A 14,280-nucleotide genomic window follows, 5' to 3' on the forward strand; every position below is an offset into this window, starting at 1 on the left:
GGTCTTTGAATAGACTCTAGAGCTCCTAAATAGTTACATTAGCAAGATTCTGCTGGCACAATTGCTATCTCGATGGGGAGGAAGGATTCTTGGTGCTTCCTACTCTTCCCTCTTCCCAGAATTCTCTCCCTGGTCAAATCAATTTCCTAGTGGGAAGACCTCATATGAACCAGAGTGATTAGCAAGACACACAAGAATCTCTGCTCTCTGGAGCTTTTACATTCTAGCTGGGGAGTCAGAGAGTAGATAAACTAAATAAATATATAATTTAATATAGTGATGAATGTTAATGAAAAAAACATCTGAGTATCTGTAGCAGATGCTGCAATTGCTCCATTCACATCCCATCAGCGCTTATCATTCTCATGCAAGCTGCCCAGGTTTCTAGCTGCCAGCACCTGCCTGCCGACAGGCTCTCTGTGGCTCCTGGAACCTTCTCTGTCTTGGGGCAGGGCAGGTTGGTTGCACTAGAGAAGTAAGGCTTTCCCAGACAGCGGTTCTCCACTAATAGCTGATGTGGGTTGTGGATAAGAATATGGTCCTGTCTCCTCTTAAAAAAAAAAAATGTTTTTTGGCTACATCTCAGGGCATGTGGAATCTTAGTTCCCCAACCAGGAAGGGAGCCTGAAACCCCTGCATTGAAAGTAAAGTCTTAACCTCTGGACCACAAGGGAAGTCCTGCAATCGCCCCCTTTTCTCAAGTGGATAACTCCGAGGCATGTTCTACTCTGGATTTCAGATTTCCTCAGTATATTAAACTCTGATTGTTCACAGAGGGAACTTGTTTTGTCTCACCACTTTTATGAGTTCTTTTCCCATCCCCATTTCTTCACCAGTGTTTCCTAGATCACCTTTCAAATAAATTACTTGCACTCGAATCCTTGTCTCAGGGTCTGTTTATGGCGGAACCAAGCTAAGATTTTGTCAAGAGTAGGACTAGGGGATGGGTGGGAGGGAATGGATAAAAGCCTATGTCTCTAGATGCCCACCTATGATCACCTGGTCAGGTGCACATCTAGATGGGTCATTAAGAAAGGCTCTGGGAGTTGGACAATCTTTCTGTGATTTTTCCATTGGCCTTTAAAGTGGTCCCTTGGCCACTGTTCTGGGAAAGGAGGGTCTGTGATGGCCGAGCAACTTCCTGTGGTAATCAGAGTATGAAAGCCTTTCACGAAAAATAAACCCAGCTTATTTATTAAACTATGTCCTCACACCCTTGCTGGTATTTTCTCATCCTGAGCCAATGGCCATATTTGTTTTTCCTCAGCTCCCTTTCATGCTAAAAAGTTCAGGCATGGTGTCATTTATTTATTGGTGTTTTTCTTTTCTTTCTGATTTTAAACATCATTCTTTTTTTGGTATGAAAGTTTTAAGTACAAAAATATATAGAGAAGAAAATGAAAATCACCCTGTGGCAGATTAAAAGTTGATCACAATTTCTGTAACACATTGAGAGGTGAGATCTGTGCTCCCTCTCTTGGAGACTGAGGTCCATGACTGCTTGACTAATAGAATATGGTGGAAGTGATTCTGTGACAGTTTCCAGATCAACACCTTAAGAGACTGGAAACTTTCCATTTTTATCTCTTGGAATATTTACCCTTAAAGTCTTAACCACTCTGCTGTGAGTAGCCCGAGCCACATAGAGAAGCCACATGGAGGTCCTACAGCTGACAGCCCTGACCAAGCTCCGTGCCTGCAGCCAGCACCAACTTCCAGCCATGGGAGTGATCTATTTTGAAAGTCCAGCCCAGCTGAGCCTTCAAGGACTCCAGCCCCACTCACGATCTGACTGCAGCTATCTGAGATTCCCTAGTGGGAAATACTGGGGCTAGACAATCCACAGCACCATGATACAATGAGAGGATGCTGTTTCAGACTTGTGGTTGCCAATGGGGAGGGGGTAGAGGGAAGGAAATGGACTGGGAGCTTTGGGATTAGCAGATGCAAGCTATTCTATGTGTGTAAAACTGAGTCACTTTGCTGTTCACCAGAAGCAAATACAACATTGTAAATCAACTATATTTCAATTAAACAAATTTTAAAAAGAGAAGTTGCTGTTTGAAGTTGCTAAGATTTGGAGTAGTTTGCTGTGTGACAATAGAGAAGAACAGACTCATTGCCCTGTGATCAGGCAACAAATGCCGTTAATGTTTTGGTTTTCCTACACACATGAATCTAAAAATTTTTTTTAATGATTTAATTAATTAATTAATTTTTGGCTGTGCTGGGTCTTTGTTGCTGTGTATGGGCTTTCTCTGGGTTCCCTGATAGCTCAGTTGGTAAAGAATCCTCCTGCGATGTGGGAGACCTGGGTTTGATCCCTGGGTTGGGAAGATCCCCTGGAGAAGGAAAAGGCTACCCACTCTAGTATTCTGGCCTAGAGAATTCCATGGACTGTATAGGAGTCCATAGGGTCACAAAAAGTTGGATACAACTGAGCGACTTTCACTTCAGGGGCTTTCTCTAGTTGCAGCGCACAACTAGAGATTTATTTATTTGGCTGTGCCGGGTCTTACTTGCAGCACACATTTCCTTAGTTGAGGCATGTGTGATCTAGTCCCCTTACCAGGGATCAAACCTGGCCCCTCTGCATCATTGTATGTGCAGAGTCATAGCCACTGGACCAGCATGAAAGTCCCAAGATAAATTTTTGGAAGTGAAAATTCCTGGGCAAAAGCGTTTGAGACTTTCTTTTTTTAAAGCAAAATAATATTCAAATATCACCGGATGTCCCTGTACCTGAGTTGTCCTTATTGATGGCCACACCTGAAGACAGCTCCTTGGGCGGGAAGGAGGGATATTTTGCAAACTGTGCTTCAGGGAGACACATTCTGGGAGGCAGGTCCTCAGTCTATTCTTTGTTTTTCATAATGTTTTGGCCAACTCTAGAAGCAGGTGGGCAAACAAAGATAACTTTGGGATATTGACCTTGATGGTTTGGGCCAGGGAGCTGGGTAGGGAAGCAGCCCAAGCTGTGCGCACACAGCCTGGAGAGGAAGGTCAGGCGGGAGTGCTCACTGAGCCTCCGCCCTCTTCCTTTGAGTCTGACAGACTTCTGCCTCCTACTTCTCTTTTTCTGTCCTTCCTAGCTTTGGTGGCTTCCTTGAAGTGGCTCAGTGGTGCCTGCAGCCTCACGGTTCCTGCTGCCTCCAGCTATGAATCACAGAATCCTTCTATTAACAGGTGTGCCTGGAGCTGGGGGTCCTCCGGGGAGGTGGAGGGGAGTTTTTGAGTTTGTGAGTGGAGACAAAGGGTCCCGAATACTTAGGAGTGAGACTGGGGAAAGCCAAAGGGGATTGGAGAAAGGTGAAGGGATTCACAAAGTAGAGCTAGAATGAAATGGGATGACCACAGAAGCTTGGATAAATGACTCAGTTCACAGAGTATGCCCTGGATTTGGTTGGTCCCATCTTCACGGATGAGGAGACTGAGGTGTAGAAAGGTGAAAAGACATATTGAAGAGTACACAGTAGATCTTGGCTTCTCTTCTCAGAGTGATTTTTTCTTGGATTCTACCTCACCTCCTATTTGTCTCCTCTTTTCCAAGGATCCAGATATAAATGTTTGTCAAATGACTGACTGACTGAAATGATTCAAGTTCGTTTTCCTTTCTTTTCTGTGTTTTGTGGCATGTGAGTCAAAGAGGGGAAAGAAATGCTTGTGAGTTGCACAGGGAGGAAATTACCTAGTGGAGTCTTTAGGAACTTACTGTTGGGCAAATCAGTGGAGTGGGAACCTAGGGTGGGGCTCAGAGAGGGGCTGAATGTACCTGTTGATGGAAATAATCAATAAACAAGAAAAGAGGTTTTTTTTTTTGGTTTGTTTTTTGAGTTAAACTGAGAACTATAGCCCAGGAGACAGCTTCCTGAGAACTTGGAGGAACTGTTCCAGGGAAGCAGGGTTTAGGGCATAGTTTTATATCTTGTCAGAGGAAACCACATCAGACAAGTCAGGCATGCATTCTTTCGAGGTTTCAAAAGACATGAAAGCCAAACAGATCATCAGGTACACAGAAAGCTGGTATGGCCTTGGCACCTGGGAAGGAAGTCTTACCATCAAAGCAGGAACAGCATTGGCGTCCCAGGAAAGGAGGCATTTCATCTTTGTTTTTTTTAAATTTTTTTAAAATTTTAAAATTTTTATTTAGTTTTGGCTTTGCTGGGTCTTCACTGCTGCATGCAGACTTTCTCTAGCTGTGGCAAGCAGGGGCTACTCTTTGGTTGTGGTGCGAGAGCTTCTCATTGTGGTGGTTTCTCTTGAGGCAGAGCACTGGCTGTAGGGCACACGGCTTCTGTGGTTGCAGCGCATGGGCTTAGCTGCCCCGCAGCCTGTGGGATCTTTCCGGACCAGGGGTCAAATCTGTGTCTCCTGGATCAAACCTCCTACTGGAAGATCTCCTGGAGGAGGACATAGCAATCTACTCCAGTATCCTTGCAAGAATCCCACGGACATAGGAGCCTGGTGGGCTACAGTCCATGGGATCACAAAGAGTTGGACACGACTCAAGTGACTTAGCATGCACAGAAGCCAGAATGACTTCCCATAGCTCACGATATCAAAATTTCTTCTGTTATACCCGATATTGGTGTCCTAAGGCCAGGAGTCAGCATAACGTAGTCTGGGGCATAATGTGAGGACTCATCATGTGTTTTTGTACATGGGCAGATGACTGTTTGGAGCCATGAGATCTAGATGAATATTTATAACTGATGACAAGGAACACTAACTTTAAATCTTGCAAAATTCCATCTGTCTCATCAGCAAAATTGTATTAAAAGAACTTTTACTCAATTATTCTGTTTTGAATTTCCTTCATGAAAAATGCATTTTTTCTTTTCTTGAAAGTGAAAGTGTAGTTGCTCAGTTGTGTCCAACTCTTTGTGACCCCTTGGACTGTAGCCAGTCAGGCTCCTCTGTCCATGGAATTTTCCAAGCAAGAATACTCGAGTGGGTTGCCATTCCCTTCTCCAGGGGATCTTCCTGACCCAGGGATCAAACCCGGGTCTCCCACATTGTGGAGATTCTTTACTGTCTGAGACACCAGGGAAGCCCCTTCTTTTCTTATATAAATACATACATAATTAGATTCCATTTGCCTCTTGGTCCACAAAGCCTAAAATATTTACTATTGAGCCCTTTATAGAAGGCTTCTCAAGTGGCGCTAGTGGTAAAGAACTTGTTTGTCAGTACAAGGTCCCTGCTTCAGAAAGATCCCTTGAATAAGGACATGGCAACCCACTCCAGTATTCTTGCCTGGAGAATCCCATGGACAGAGGGGCCTGGTGGGCTATAGTCCATGGGGTTACAAAGAACTGGAGGGACTTAGCATGTACCCCTTTATAGAAAGAGTGTGGTGACCTCTGCTCCAGGCTGGGACCTGGGGGGGACCCATCTCCATGTAGGGTTAGGGTGAATCCTGACAGGAATATTCTTGGGGCAAGAGAGCAGGCTGCTTTCTTTTTTAAATCTTTCTTTTTTTTTTTTAATCTTTCTTATTTTTAAATTTTATGTTTTTTGGCCAAGTTCTGTGGCATGTGGGATTTTAGTTCTTCAACCGGGGATGGAACCGGTGCCCCTGCATTGGAAGCTCAGAGTCTTAACCACGGGACCACTAGGGAAGTCCCAGGCTGCTTTCTTAGCTGTTTCCACATCACCTCCTGACTTCCACCCCTTGTTCTCCCTCCAGCCTTGGCCTTATGTCATGGGTTCAACCTGGACACGGAAAAAGCAGTCATCTTCCAAAACAACGCAAGGGGCTTCGGGCAGAGCGTGGTCCAGATTCAGGGATCCCGGTAAGAGCTGCAGGCGCACTCCCTGCCCACACACTTTCCCTCCAAGATTTAACATACGTAGCTAGGACATGGAAGCAACCTAGATGTCCATCAATTGATGAATGGATAAAGAAGATGTGGTAAATGTATACAATGGAATATTACCTAGAGCCTATTATACAGAGTGAAGTAAGTGAGAGGAACACATATCTTATATTAGCACATACATATATGGAATCTAGAGAGACAGTTACTGATGAACTTATTTGCAGGGCAGCGAAGGAGATGAAGACATAAAGAACAGACTTGCGGACACAGCGAGGGAGGCTAGAGTGGGATGATTAAGAGAGTAACGCTGAAACATGTGCATTACCATATGTAAGATAGACAGTGGGGATTTGCTGTGTGACTCAGGGAACTCAAACCAGGGCTCTGTGACCACCTAGAGTGATGGGATGTGCTGGGAGGTGGCAGGGAGGTTAAAGAGGGAGGGGACATATGTATACTTATGGCGGATTCATGTTGATGTATGGCAGAAACCAACAAAATAATATAAAGTAATTATCCTCCAATTAAAAAAAAAGCAACATATGTGAAAAAAATAGAAATTTCCTTGATTTGCTTTTTTTCTTAATTTGTCAGAGTCATAAATTCAAAAGATATGAAAGAGTGTGATAGAAAACCTCTTCCTCCCTCCCATCCCCCAGTTCCCTCCCCAGCAGGGTCCCTGGTAAGTGGTTTCTTGTGTGTTCTTTCAGAGGTGTTATACACTGCATAAACCACATTTTTCTAACATTTTATTGACAATCTGCCACTCCACCCCCTACTTGCCATTTATTACTATTACTATTATTGTGACTATTATTTTCTAATACTTAAATTTTCTATTGGAGTATAGCTGATTTACAATGTTGTGCTGGTTTCAGATGTACAGCAAAGTGGTTTGGTTATACATGTACATATATTCATTATTTTTGAGATTCTTTCCCCATATAGGTTATTACAGAAAATTGAGTAGAGTTCATTGTACTATATACCATAGGTCCCTGTTTTGGTTATCTAATTTATATACAGCCGTGTATGTGTGTTAATAGTAAATTCCTAATTTATCTCTCCTGCTTACATTTCCCCTTTGGTAACATAAGTTTGTTTTTGAAATCAGTGAGTCTGTGTCTGTTTTGTAAGTTCATTTTTATACCTTTTTTTTTTAACTGGATTCCACATATGAGTGATACTGTATTTTTTTTTCCTGACATACTTCACTTAGTAAAACAATCTGTAGTCATTTATTATTTATGGCAGCTCTGGAGCACAGTAGCAGAACAGGGAGGCTGGGACACAGACACTAGAGCCTGCAAAGCCTAAAATATTTACTTTTACAAAAATAATATTTATGAAAATAATGTCATTTTTCGAGAAAAAATTTGCCAGCTTCTGCTCTAAACTGTCTTCTGCAGTTTTTTTAAAAAAAATTAGCAGAGCTTGCTGATTTTACTGAGTAAGTATATAAAGAGCTTCCTTGTTCTTTTTTATGCTGACATCATATTCTATTTTTATTATTATCTATTATTTGGAAATACTGTAATTTACTTTTTTGTTATCTTTAAATCTCTTCTGAGCAGACATTGGATTGTTTCCAAACTTTTGCTCTATAAACAATGCTGGCATTTTGTACATGAGCAAGTATATTTCGGAAGTAAATTCCTAAAACTAGGATCGCTGGATCCAAGGGTACATGTGCATATGTAATTTTAATAGATTTTTCCAGATTACCTTCTATGATGGTGGCAACACTTCACATTCACACCAGAAATTTGTGCAAACACTTACTTCCCCACCAATTAGCCAACCCAAAGTGTTAGCAAACTTAACGATCTTTGTAAATCAAATAGGGAAGAAACGGTATCTCAATTTAGTTTTAAATTGCATTTCTTCTTTTAAGAGAGATTTATTTCCTTTTCTGTGAACACTTTTTTTCCTCCTTATCTGTGGCCCATTTTTCTCTTTTTTTTTTTCCCTTCTTGATTTGTGGGAGATGTGACTACTGAGGAAATAGTCTGGGTGTTCATCTCCCTCCCCCAGTTGATCATTTATTTTTTGACTTTGTTTTTGGTAGTAGATCACATACAGAAATTTATTTTAAATGCCTGTTGGGGGGACTTCCCTGGCAGTCCAGTGGTTAGGACTCTGAGCTTCTGTGGCAGGGGCACGGGTTTGGCCCTTGGCTGGTGAACTAGGATCTCAAATGCCTTGTGGCATGATCAAAAAAATAAAAATAAAAACAAAAAACTTGTGGGGTTGACTGTATTCATTTAAAAATGACTTCTGGATATATTATGTCCTCCTTAGAGGGACTCTTCTCACTCCAAGATTAAACATTTTCCTATTTAAAAAAATTGGAAAAAAAATTTTGGCTGTGCCATATTGCAGGCAGAATCTTAGTTCCCTGACCAGGAATTGAAGCCATGCCCTCTGCAGTGGAAGTGCAGAATTTTAACCACTGCACTGCCAGGGAAGTCCCCAGACATTTTCCTGTTTGGGAACTGTACATGGACTAACTCATTTAATCATGATAATAACTTTGAGGTAGGTACTACTGTTCTCTGTATTTTAGAGGTGAGAACATTGAAGAATAATAAGGTAATTAAATCAGTCCTTCAAGGTCACACAGGAAGTAAGGGTGGGACTAAATTTTTATTTTAGACAGTAAAACTCCAAGGCCTCTATTCCTTTCCACTCTGCAATATTGCATCCTTGCCTGACACAGGAAGAGGGAAGTGCTTTCAAGTTAGGAAAGTAGACTGTCTACCTTCACAATTTAGAAATTCTTGAACTTACTGAAGTGACCCTTGGGACCATAAATTCAAATGACTGGATTACGAGAATATTCACAATAAACAAACAATAGGTAAAAAATAAATTCTTTATTTTTTCTTTGCTGAGTCTTCTTCCTGTTGGGGGGAGGTGGGGAATCCCTGCAAGGGTGGCTCCCCACTTATCCTCTGAGTGGCAGAACTTCCATCATTGGTCTCCTCCCCAGTTGTCATCGTGTCCTCTTATCCGTTTCCCTCCAGGCTGGTGGTTGGAGCCCCCCAGGAGGTAAAGGCTGCTAATCAAACAGGCGGCCTCTACCACTGTGACTACAGCACGGGCAGGTGTGAGGCCATCCCCCTGCAGGGTGAGTCATCGCTGCCCCGGCCGGGCCCAGGGCTAGGACTCCACCTCTGCACACACCTGGACTTGTCAGGCCTTTGTCCTGGGGTCTGTGGCGGGGGGCTCAGGGGGGCAGCTCTTCGGCCTCTGAGCTGTATGCAATCACTCTCAGGCTCCCCCCTCCTTGTCCCTTTCTATGACCTATGTGCCTCTTTGGATCTGTCAGACCTCAGAATCTGCCAGGTTGAGGTGACCCCTGTCCAACTCTTGTTTAGTCACTAAGTCATGTCCAACTCTTGGAGACCCCATGGACTGTAGCCTGCCAGGCTCCTCTGTCCATGGAATTTCCCAAGCAGGCATACTGCAGTGTGTTGCCATTTAGTCCTCCAGGGGATCTTCCTGACCCAGGGATCAAACCCCGGTCTCCAGCATTGGCAGGCAGACTCTTTACCACTGAGCTGCCAGGGAAGCCCATGGAGCTCTTACAGAGCCCCTTCCATCCCCCAAGGCTGACCATGTGTATATCTGTCCTCTCAGTTCCCCCAGAGGCTGTGAACATGTCCCTGGGCTTATCTCTTGCATTTGCTGCCAACCCTTTCCAGCTGCTGGTGAGTTGCCTTGGGTCATGGGAGTGTTCCAAGGGAAGGAGTTGAGGGCCCAAGGCTGCTGGGCCTGGGGTCTTGATGGGTGGAGAGGCTGGGTTGAAAGGACAGGGAGCAGAGACAGCCCCTCCCACTGTTTCCCTGCCCCCTAGGCCTGTGGCCCCACAGTGCACCAAATTTGCAAGGAGAACACCTATGCAAATGGCCTCTGCTTCTCGTTTGGATCCAATCTACTCCAGCAACCCAGGAGGATCCCAAGGACCCTCAGAGGTGGGTACAGAGAAGCAGTGTGAGACTGGAGGGCCCTGGGCAGGACTGGGCTGAGGGACTCGTAGTCTGGGGGGTTATTTACAAATCTTGGTGCAGAAGGGTGAGGAAACTGGGTTCCAGTGTTTCTCTTCAATTTTCACTCTTAAATATTCCAGAAGAAAATTATTTATTTTTGGCTGTGCTGGGTCTTCATTGCTGGTCGGTGGTTTTTTCCTAGCTGCAGTGAGCGAGGGCTAGTCTCTAATTGTGGGGCTCAGGCTTCTCATTCTAGCGGATTCTCTTGTTTCGGAGTATGGGCTCTAGCGCACGTGAGATTAGTAGTCGTGGCGTATGGGCTTGCTTGCCCCACAGCATGTGGAAACTTCCTGCCCCAGGGTTCGAACCCATGTCCCACTGGGAGGTCGGATTCTTAACCACTGGACCACCAGGGAAGTCTGCAAATTATTTCTTATTCTTCTATGAGGTAGCTGTGATAACTACTTTCCCTGCCTTGAGCAGAATGAACTAAAGTTTCCCATGCCACTTTGTCCCATGTTTTTCTTTAGCCAGGCGCATGGTTGTCATCTTGTCTACCTTTCATTCTCATTGCTCAGCAGACAGCTGATTTAAAAAAAAAAAAAAAAAATGAACCCGAGTCTCTTGTACTTACAGTTTCTTTTCCTTTTCCCCCAGGGTGCCCTGAGCAAGACAGTGACATTGCCTTTTTGATTGATGGCTCTGGTAGCATCGACCCAGTAGACTTTGAGCGGATGAAGAGGTTTGTCTCAACTGTGATGAGTCAATTCCAAAAGTCCAAAACCTTGGTGAGTGCAAATGGGTAGGTTAGGGAACAGCCTGCCTATAGCGGGTCCTGTCCTACTTCCTGTCCAGATGGTGCCAAATTGCCACTTGATCAGCATTTTCTTTCATGATTTGCTGTCTTGCTCTGACTGGATGCAGCTTCAGCCTTCTTCCAGCCCTCTGTAAAGTAGGCACAGTAATCGATAGGGGTTGGCATGGGACATGAAACCCATATGTCATCTCTGGCTAAGTTCTAGTGCTGAGAAGTGGGAGCTGATGGCCAATCGCTGTCCTCCTGGTGAGGCAGAAGGGCTGGGATGGGGCAGAATTTGGAGGAATTTGGAGCCTGGAGTATTTCAGGATTTATGGAGAACTTTCTGGGAGATAGCTAAGTGGGAGGAGGGGTGCCTGCTCCAGTCTAACACCAGGTGCCTGTTCCCAGTTCTCTCTGATGCAGTACTCGGACGACTTCCAGACTCACTTCACCTTCAATGATTTCAAGAGAAACCCTGTCCCGGAATTCCTGGTGGGGCCAATAAGACAGCTGTTTGGGAGGACGCACACGGCCACGGGGATCCGCAAAGTAGTGTAAGCTCTTCCCTCTTTGCTTAGGATGAAAGTAGGAGGTTTTTTTTTTTTTTTTTTTTTTGGCTGAGCTTTGCAGGATAAAGGGGTATTGTTCAGAAAGGGCTGGGGTAGAGGGTATTTCCAGTGGATGGGGTGGTTTGAGTTAGGTGTGGAGAAGGGACTGTGCCTGGTATGTTCATGACATACAAATTGTGAGTAAAGGTGAGAGTAAGGGCTTCTCTGGTGGCTCAGTGGTAAAGAATCCGCCTGCCAATGCAGGAGGCATGGGTTCCATCCCTGGGTCAGGAAGATCCCCTAGAGAAGGAAATGGCAACCCACTCCAGTGTTCTTGCCTAGGAAATCCCTGGACAGAGGAGCCTGGCGGGCTATGGTCCGTGGGGTTGCAAAGAGCTGGACACAACTGAGCGACTAAGCAACAACAACAAGGCAGGGGTTAGGGGGAGAGAGGGCAAGGCTGGAGGGAGTGTAGAAAGATCAGATGAGGCCAGATTAGCAAGGCAACTGAAAAGCCAATGGATCCATTGATGTTTTCAGCAGTGGGGAGATGTACCCATATCTTGTTTTGGAAAGTTCCCTCTGATCTGTATATGTGTGTGTGTGTGTGTGTGTGTGTGTGTGTGTGTGTGTGTTTAGAGGCAAGGGTAGGGGTTGAGACAAAAGTGCAGGAAGATGAGCTGGACAGCCAGCAGGAGAGGTGTGATGAAGGCATAAATAAGCTATGAACTTTTTAATTTAGAAGGAATAATACTCAATTTAAAAAATCAGCCTATGCCAAAGAATATAAAAGCAATGAAGGCTTCTTTTCTTTCCACTTTCCTGTTCTTCTGCTTCCCTTCCAGATCTTGGGGCATCTACAGCTCAGTGTTTGTCCCAGGGGAGCCCAGGCACCTTCTAGACAGAGTCCAGTTGCATCTGTAACTGCTGATGTTCCTTCCCTGGTATTAGGCGCATCTCTCTGTCTGCTCGAATTTGACTTTTCTCTCCTTTACCCTGGATAGAAGAGAACTGTTTCACAGCAGCAGTGGAGCCCGGAATCATGCCATTAAGATCATGATTGTCATCACAGATGGGGAAAAATATCTCGATCCTTTGGAGTATAGTGATGTCATCCCTGAAGCTGATAGAAAAAAGATCATTCGCTACGTCATTGGGGTAGGAAATGTGGCTCTCTGACTTGATACTTGGTGTGGGTTTCTACTCAAACACACCCTCCCTTGAACTTGCAAGCATCAATAAAGTCAAAATGAGGCCAGGGTAATCTCTGCTAGCACAGATGCACCTGTCTCAGCGAACTACTGTTGCAATGATGCTGTATAACAAATGATCCCAACATTCAGTGGCTTAAAACTGTAAGTGAGTCTGTCGGTCAGGCTGGGCAGTTTTTCTGGTCCCAGCTGGACTCACTCACGTGTCTGTAGTCAGCTGCAGGCTGGTTGGTGGCTCTGCTGATCTTGACTGGGCTCTTTCCATGTCTGAGCGTTGCCATGTTTGTCTCCTGGGGCCGGGGTAACTTGATGCTTCTGTTCCATGTGTCTCTTCCTCCAGTGGGCTAGCCTGGGCATGTTCTCATGGTGAAAGCAGAGGGAAAAAAGAGCAAGTGGAAATGTTGCAAGCATTTTTTCAAGCTTCTGTTTGTATCACATGGGATAACATCCAAGAGCTAAAGCAATACATGTGGCAGAGCCCAGAGACAATGAATGGAGCAGAACACTCTTTCAGGAGGAGGAGGGCACAGCAAAGCTTTGGGGAAAGGGCTTGGATACAGGAAGGGGTAAAGGGTTGGGAGCATCAGTGTCATCAAACTACTACAGTATCTTGCATGACATAGAAAGATGTATTATCTGGGGTCCCTGGCTTGGCAAGTGGGAAACAACTTCATATGAAGGAGAAAGCTCCCTGCCCTCTAAAGAGAGGTCAGTTCCATGCCAGGAGGCATGGCACAGCAAATGGGCCAAAGGCTGAATTTCAGCCCCAATTTCCCCCTTGACAGAATGTAGAGTGTACAACCTGCTCCACCGTACCTGGCAGCCCTGTCCCGGGGCCTTCTGGTACATTCCTTCCTTGGACAGATATTTTCAAATTCTTTTCCTGTAGAATTTTCTTTGCTGGTGGAGAGTGCTACTTCCAGAAATTGTCTGATTCGACCTCTGTTTTTTGGTGACAGGTGGGAGATGCTTTTAGGAGTAGGAAATCTCGACAGGAGCTCGATACTATTGCATCTAAGCCCCCTGCTGACCACGTGTTCCAGGTGAATAACTTCGAAGCTCTGAAGACCATTCAGAACCAGCTTCAGGAAAAGATCTTTGCGATTGAGGGTAAGCTAAGGTTTTGTAGTCCTAGAGCAGCTCCAAAGGCAGCCCCTTACCCCCAAACACGTATTTCCCTCTAGAAACAAGGACCTCCTAGCCCTTGGCATTCTGACCCTCATCATCAACTCTCTTCTTCCTCCAGTTCTCAACAACTCTGGCCTCTCGCTCCATTTCTTTGAAAGATCTAATTTTGCAAGTCTTGGCTACAGGCTGCAAAATTAGAGGGTAGGGGAGACAAATCCCATATGGTATTTTCCCCAACTTTGGATGTGTTGCCAACATTTGTCTGTTTGATTCACTGCTGTATCTCCAGTGCTTAGAATAATGCCTGGTGCATGAAGCATGTTCAATAAATGTTTGTTGAAGGAAAGAATTTAAAAATTGGGGGAATGTTCACATACAGTCTGAATTTATGGTTTCTCTTGAAAATTTGGAAGATTAGACACCTTGAGGACTGTATACCCACTGGACAAAAAATAGTTGGAACCAAATAGCCACCATCCCTTTAAAAGGGGCATATGCGGCCTTCCCTGGTGGTCTAGTGGTTAAGACTCCATGTTCCCAATCTTGGGAGCCAGGGTTTGATCCCTGGTCAGGGAACTGGATCCTGCATCCATATCTAAGACCCAGTGCAGCTGAATAAATAAAAATAAATATTAAAAAGGGGCCACATGCCAACAATGGTCCATATAGTCAAAGCTATGGTTTTTCTAGTAATCATGTGAGAGTTGGATCATAAAGAAGGCTGACCACCAAAGAATTGATGCTTTTGAATTGTGGTGCTAGAGAAGACTCTTGGGAGTC

At 44.7% G+C, this 14,280-nt stretch overlaps 1 protein-coding gene across 1 annotated transcript in view; it reads left to right on the forward strand.

The window, feature by feature from the left end:
- Positions 1-3,039: 3,039 nt before the first annotated feature.
- Positions 3,040-14,280, forward strand: part of ITGAM (integrin subunit alpha M) — a 38,727-nt gene continuing 27,486 nt past the window's right edge. Inside the window, exons 1-9 of the mRNA XM_070779957.1 lie at positions 3,040-3,186; positions 5,690-5,795; positions 8,849-8,952; positions 9,465-9,535; positions 9,682-9,799; positions 10,472-10,602; positions 11,022-11,167; positions 12,166-12,319; positions 13,332-13,482. Of these exons, the coding sequence (XP_070636058.1) occupies positions 3,159-3,186; positions 5,690-5,795; positions 8,849-8,952; positions 9,465-9,535; positions 9,682-9,799; positions 10,472-10,602; positions 11,022-11,167; positions 12,166-12,319; positions 13,332-13,482 (1,009 nt within the window). The 5' untranslated portion in view covers positions 3,040-3,158. The remainder of the gene's footprint in view (positions 3,187-5,689; positions 5,796-8,848; positions 8,953-9,464; positions 9,536-9,681; positions 9,800-10,471; positions 10,603-11,021; positions 11,168-12,165; positions 12,320-13,331; positions 13,483-14,280) is intronic.

This window comes from Bos indicus, chromosome 25 (assembly GCF_029378745.1).
Source record: "Bos indicus isolate NIAB-ARS_2022 breed Sahiwal x Tharparkar chromosome 25, NIAB-ARS_B.indTharparkar_mat_pri_1.0, whole genome shotgun sequence".
Lineage (NCBI taxonomy): Eukaryota > Metazoa > Chordata > Mammalia > Artiodactyla > Bovidae > Bos > Bos indicus.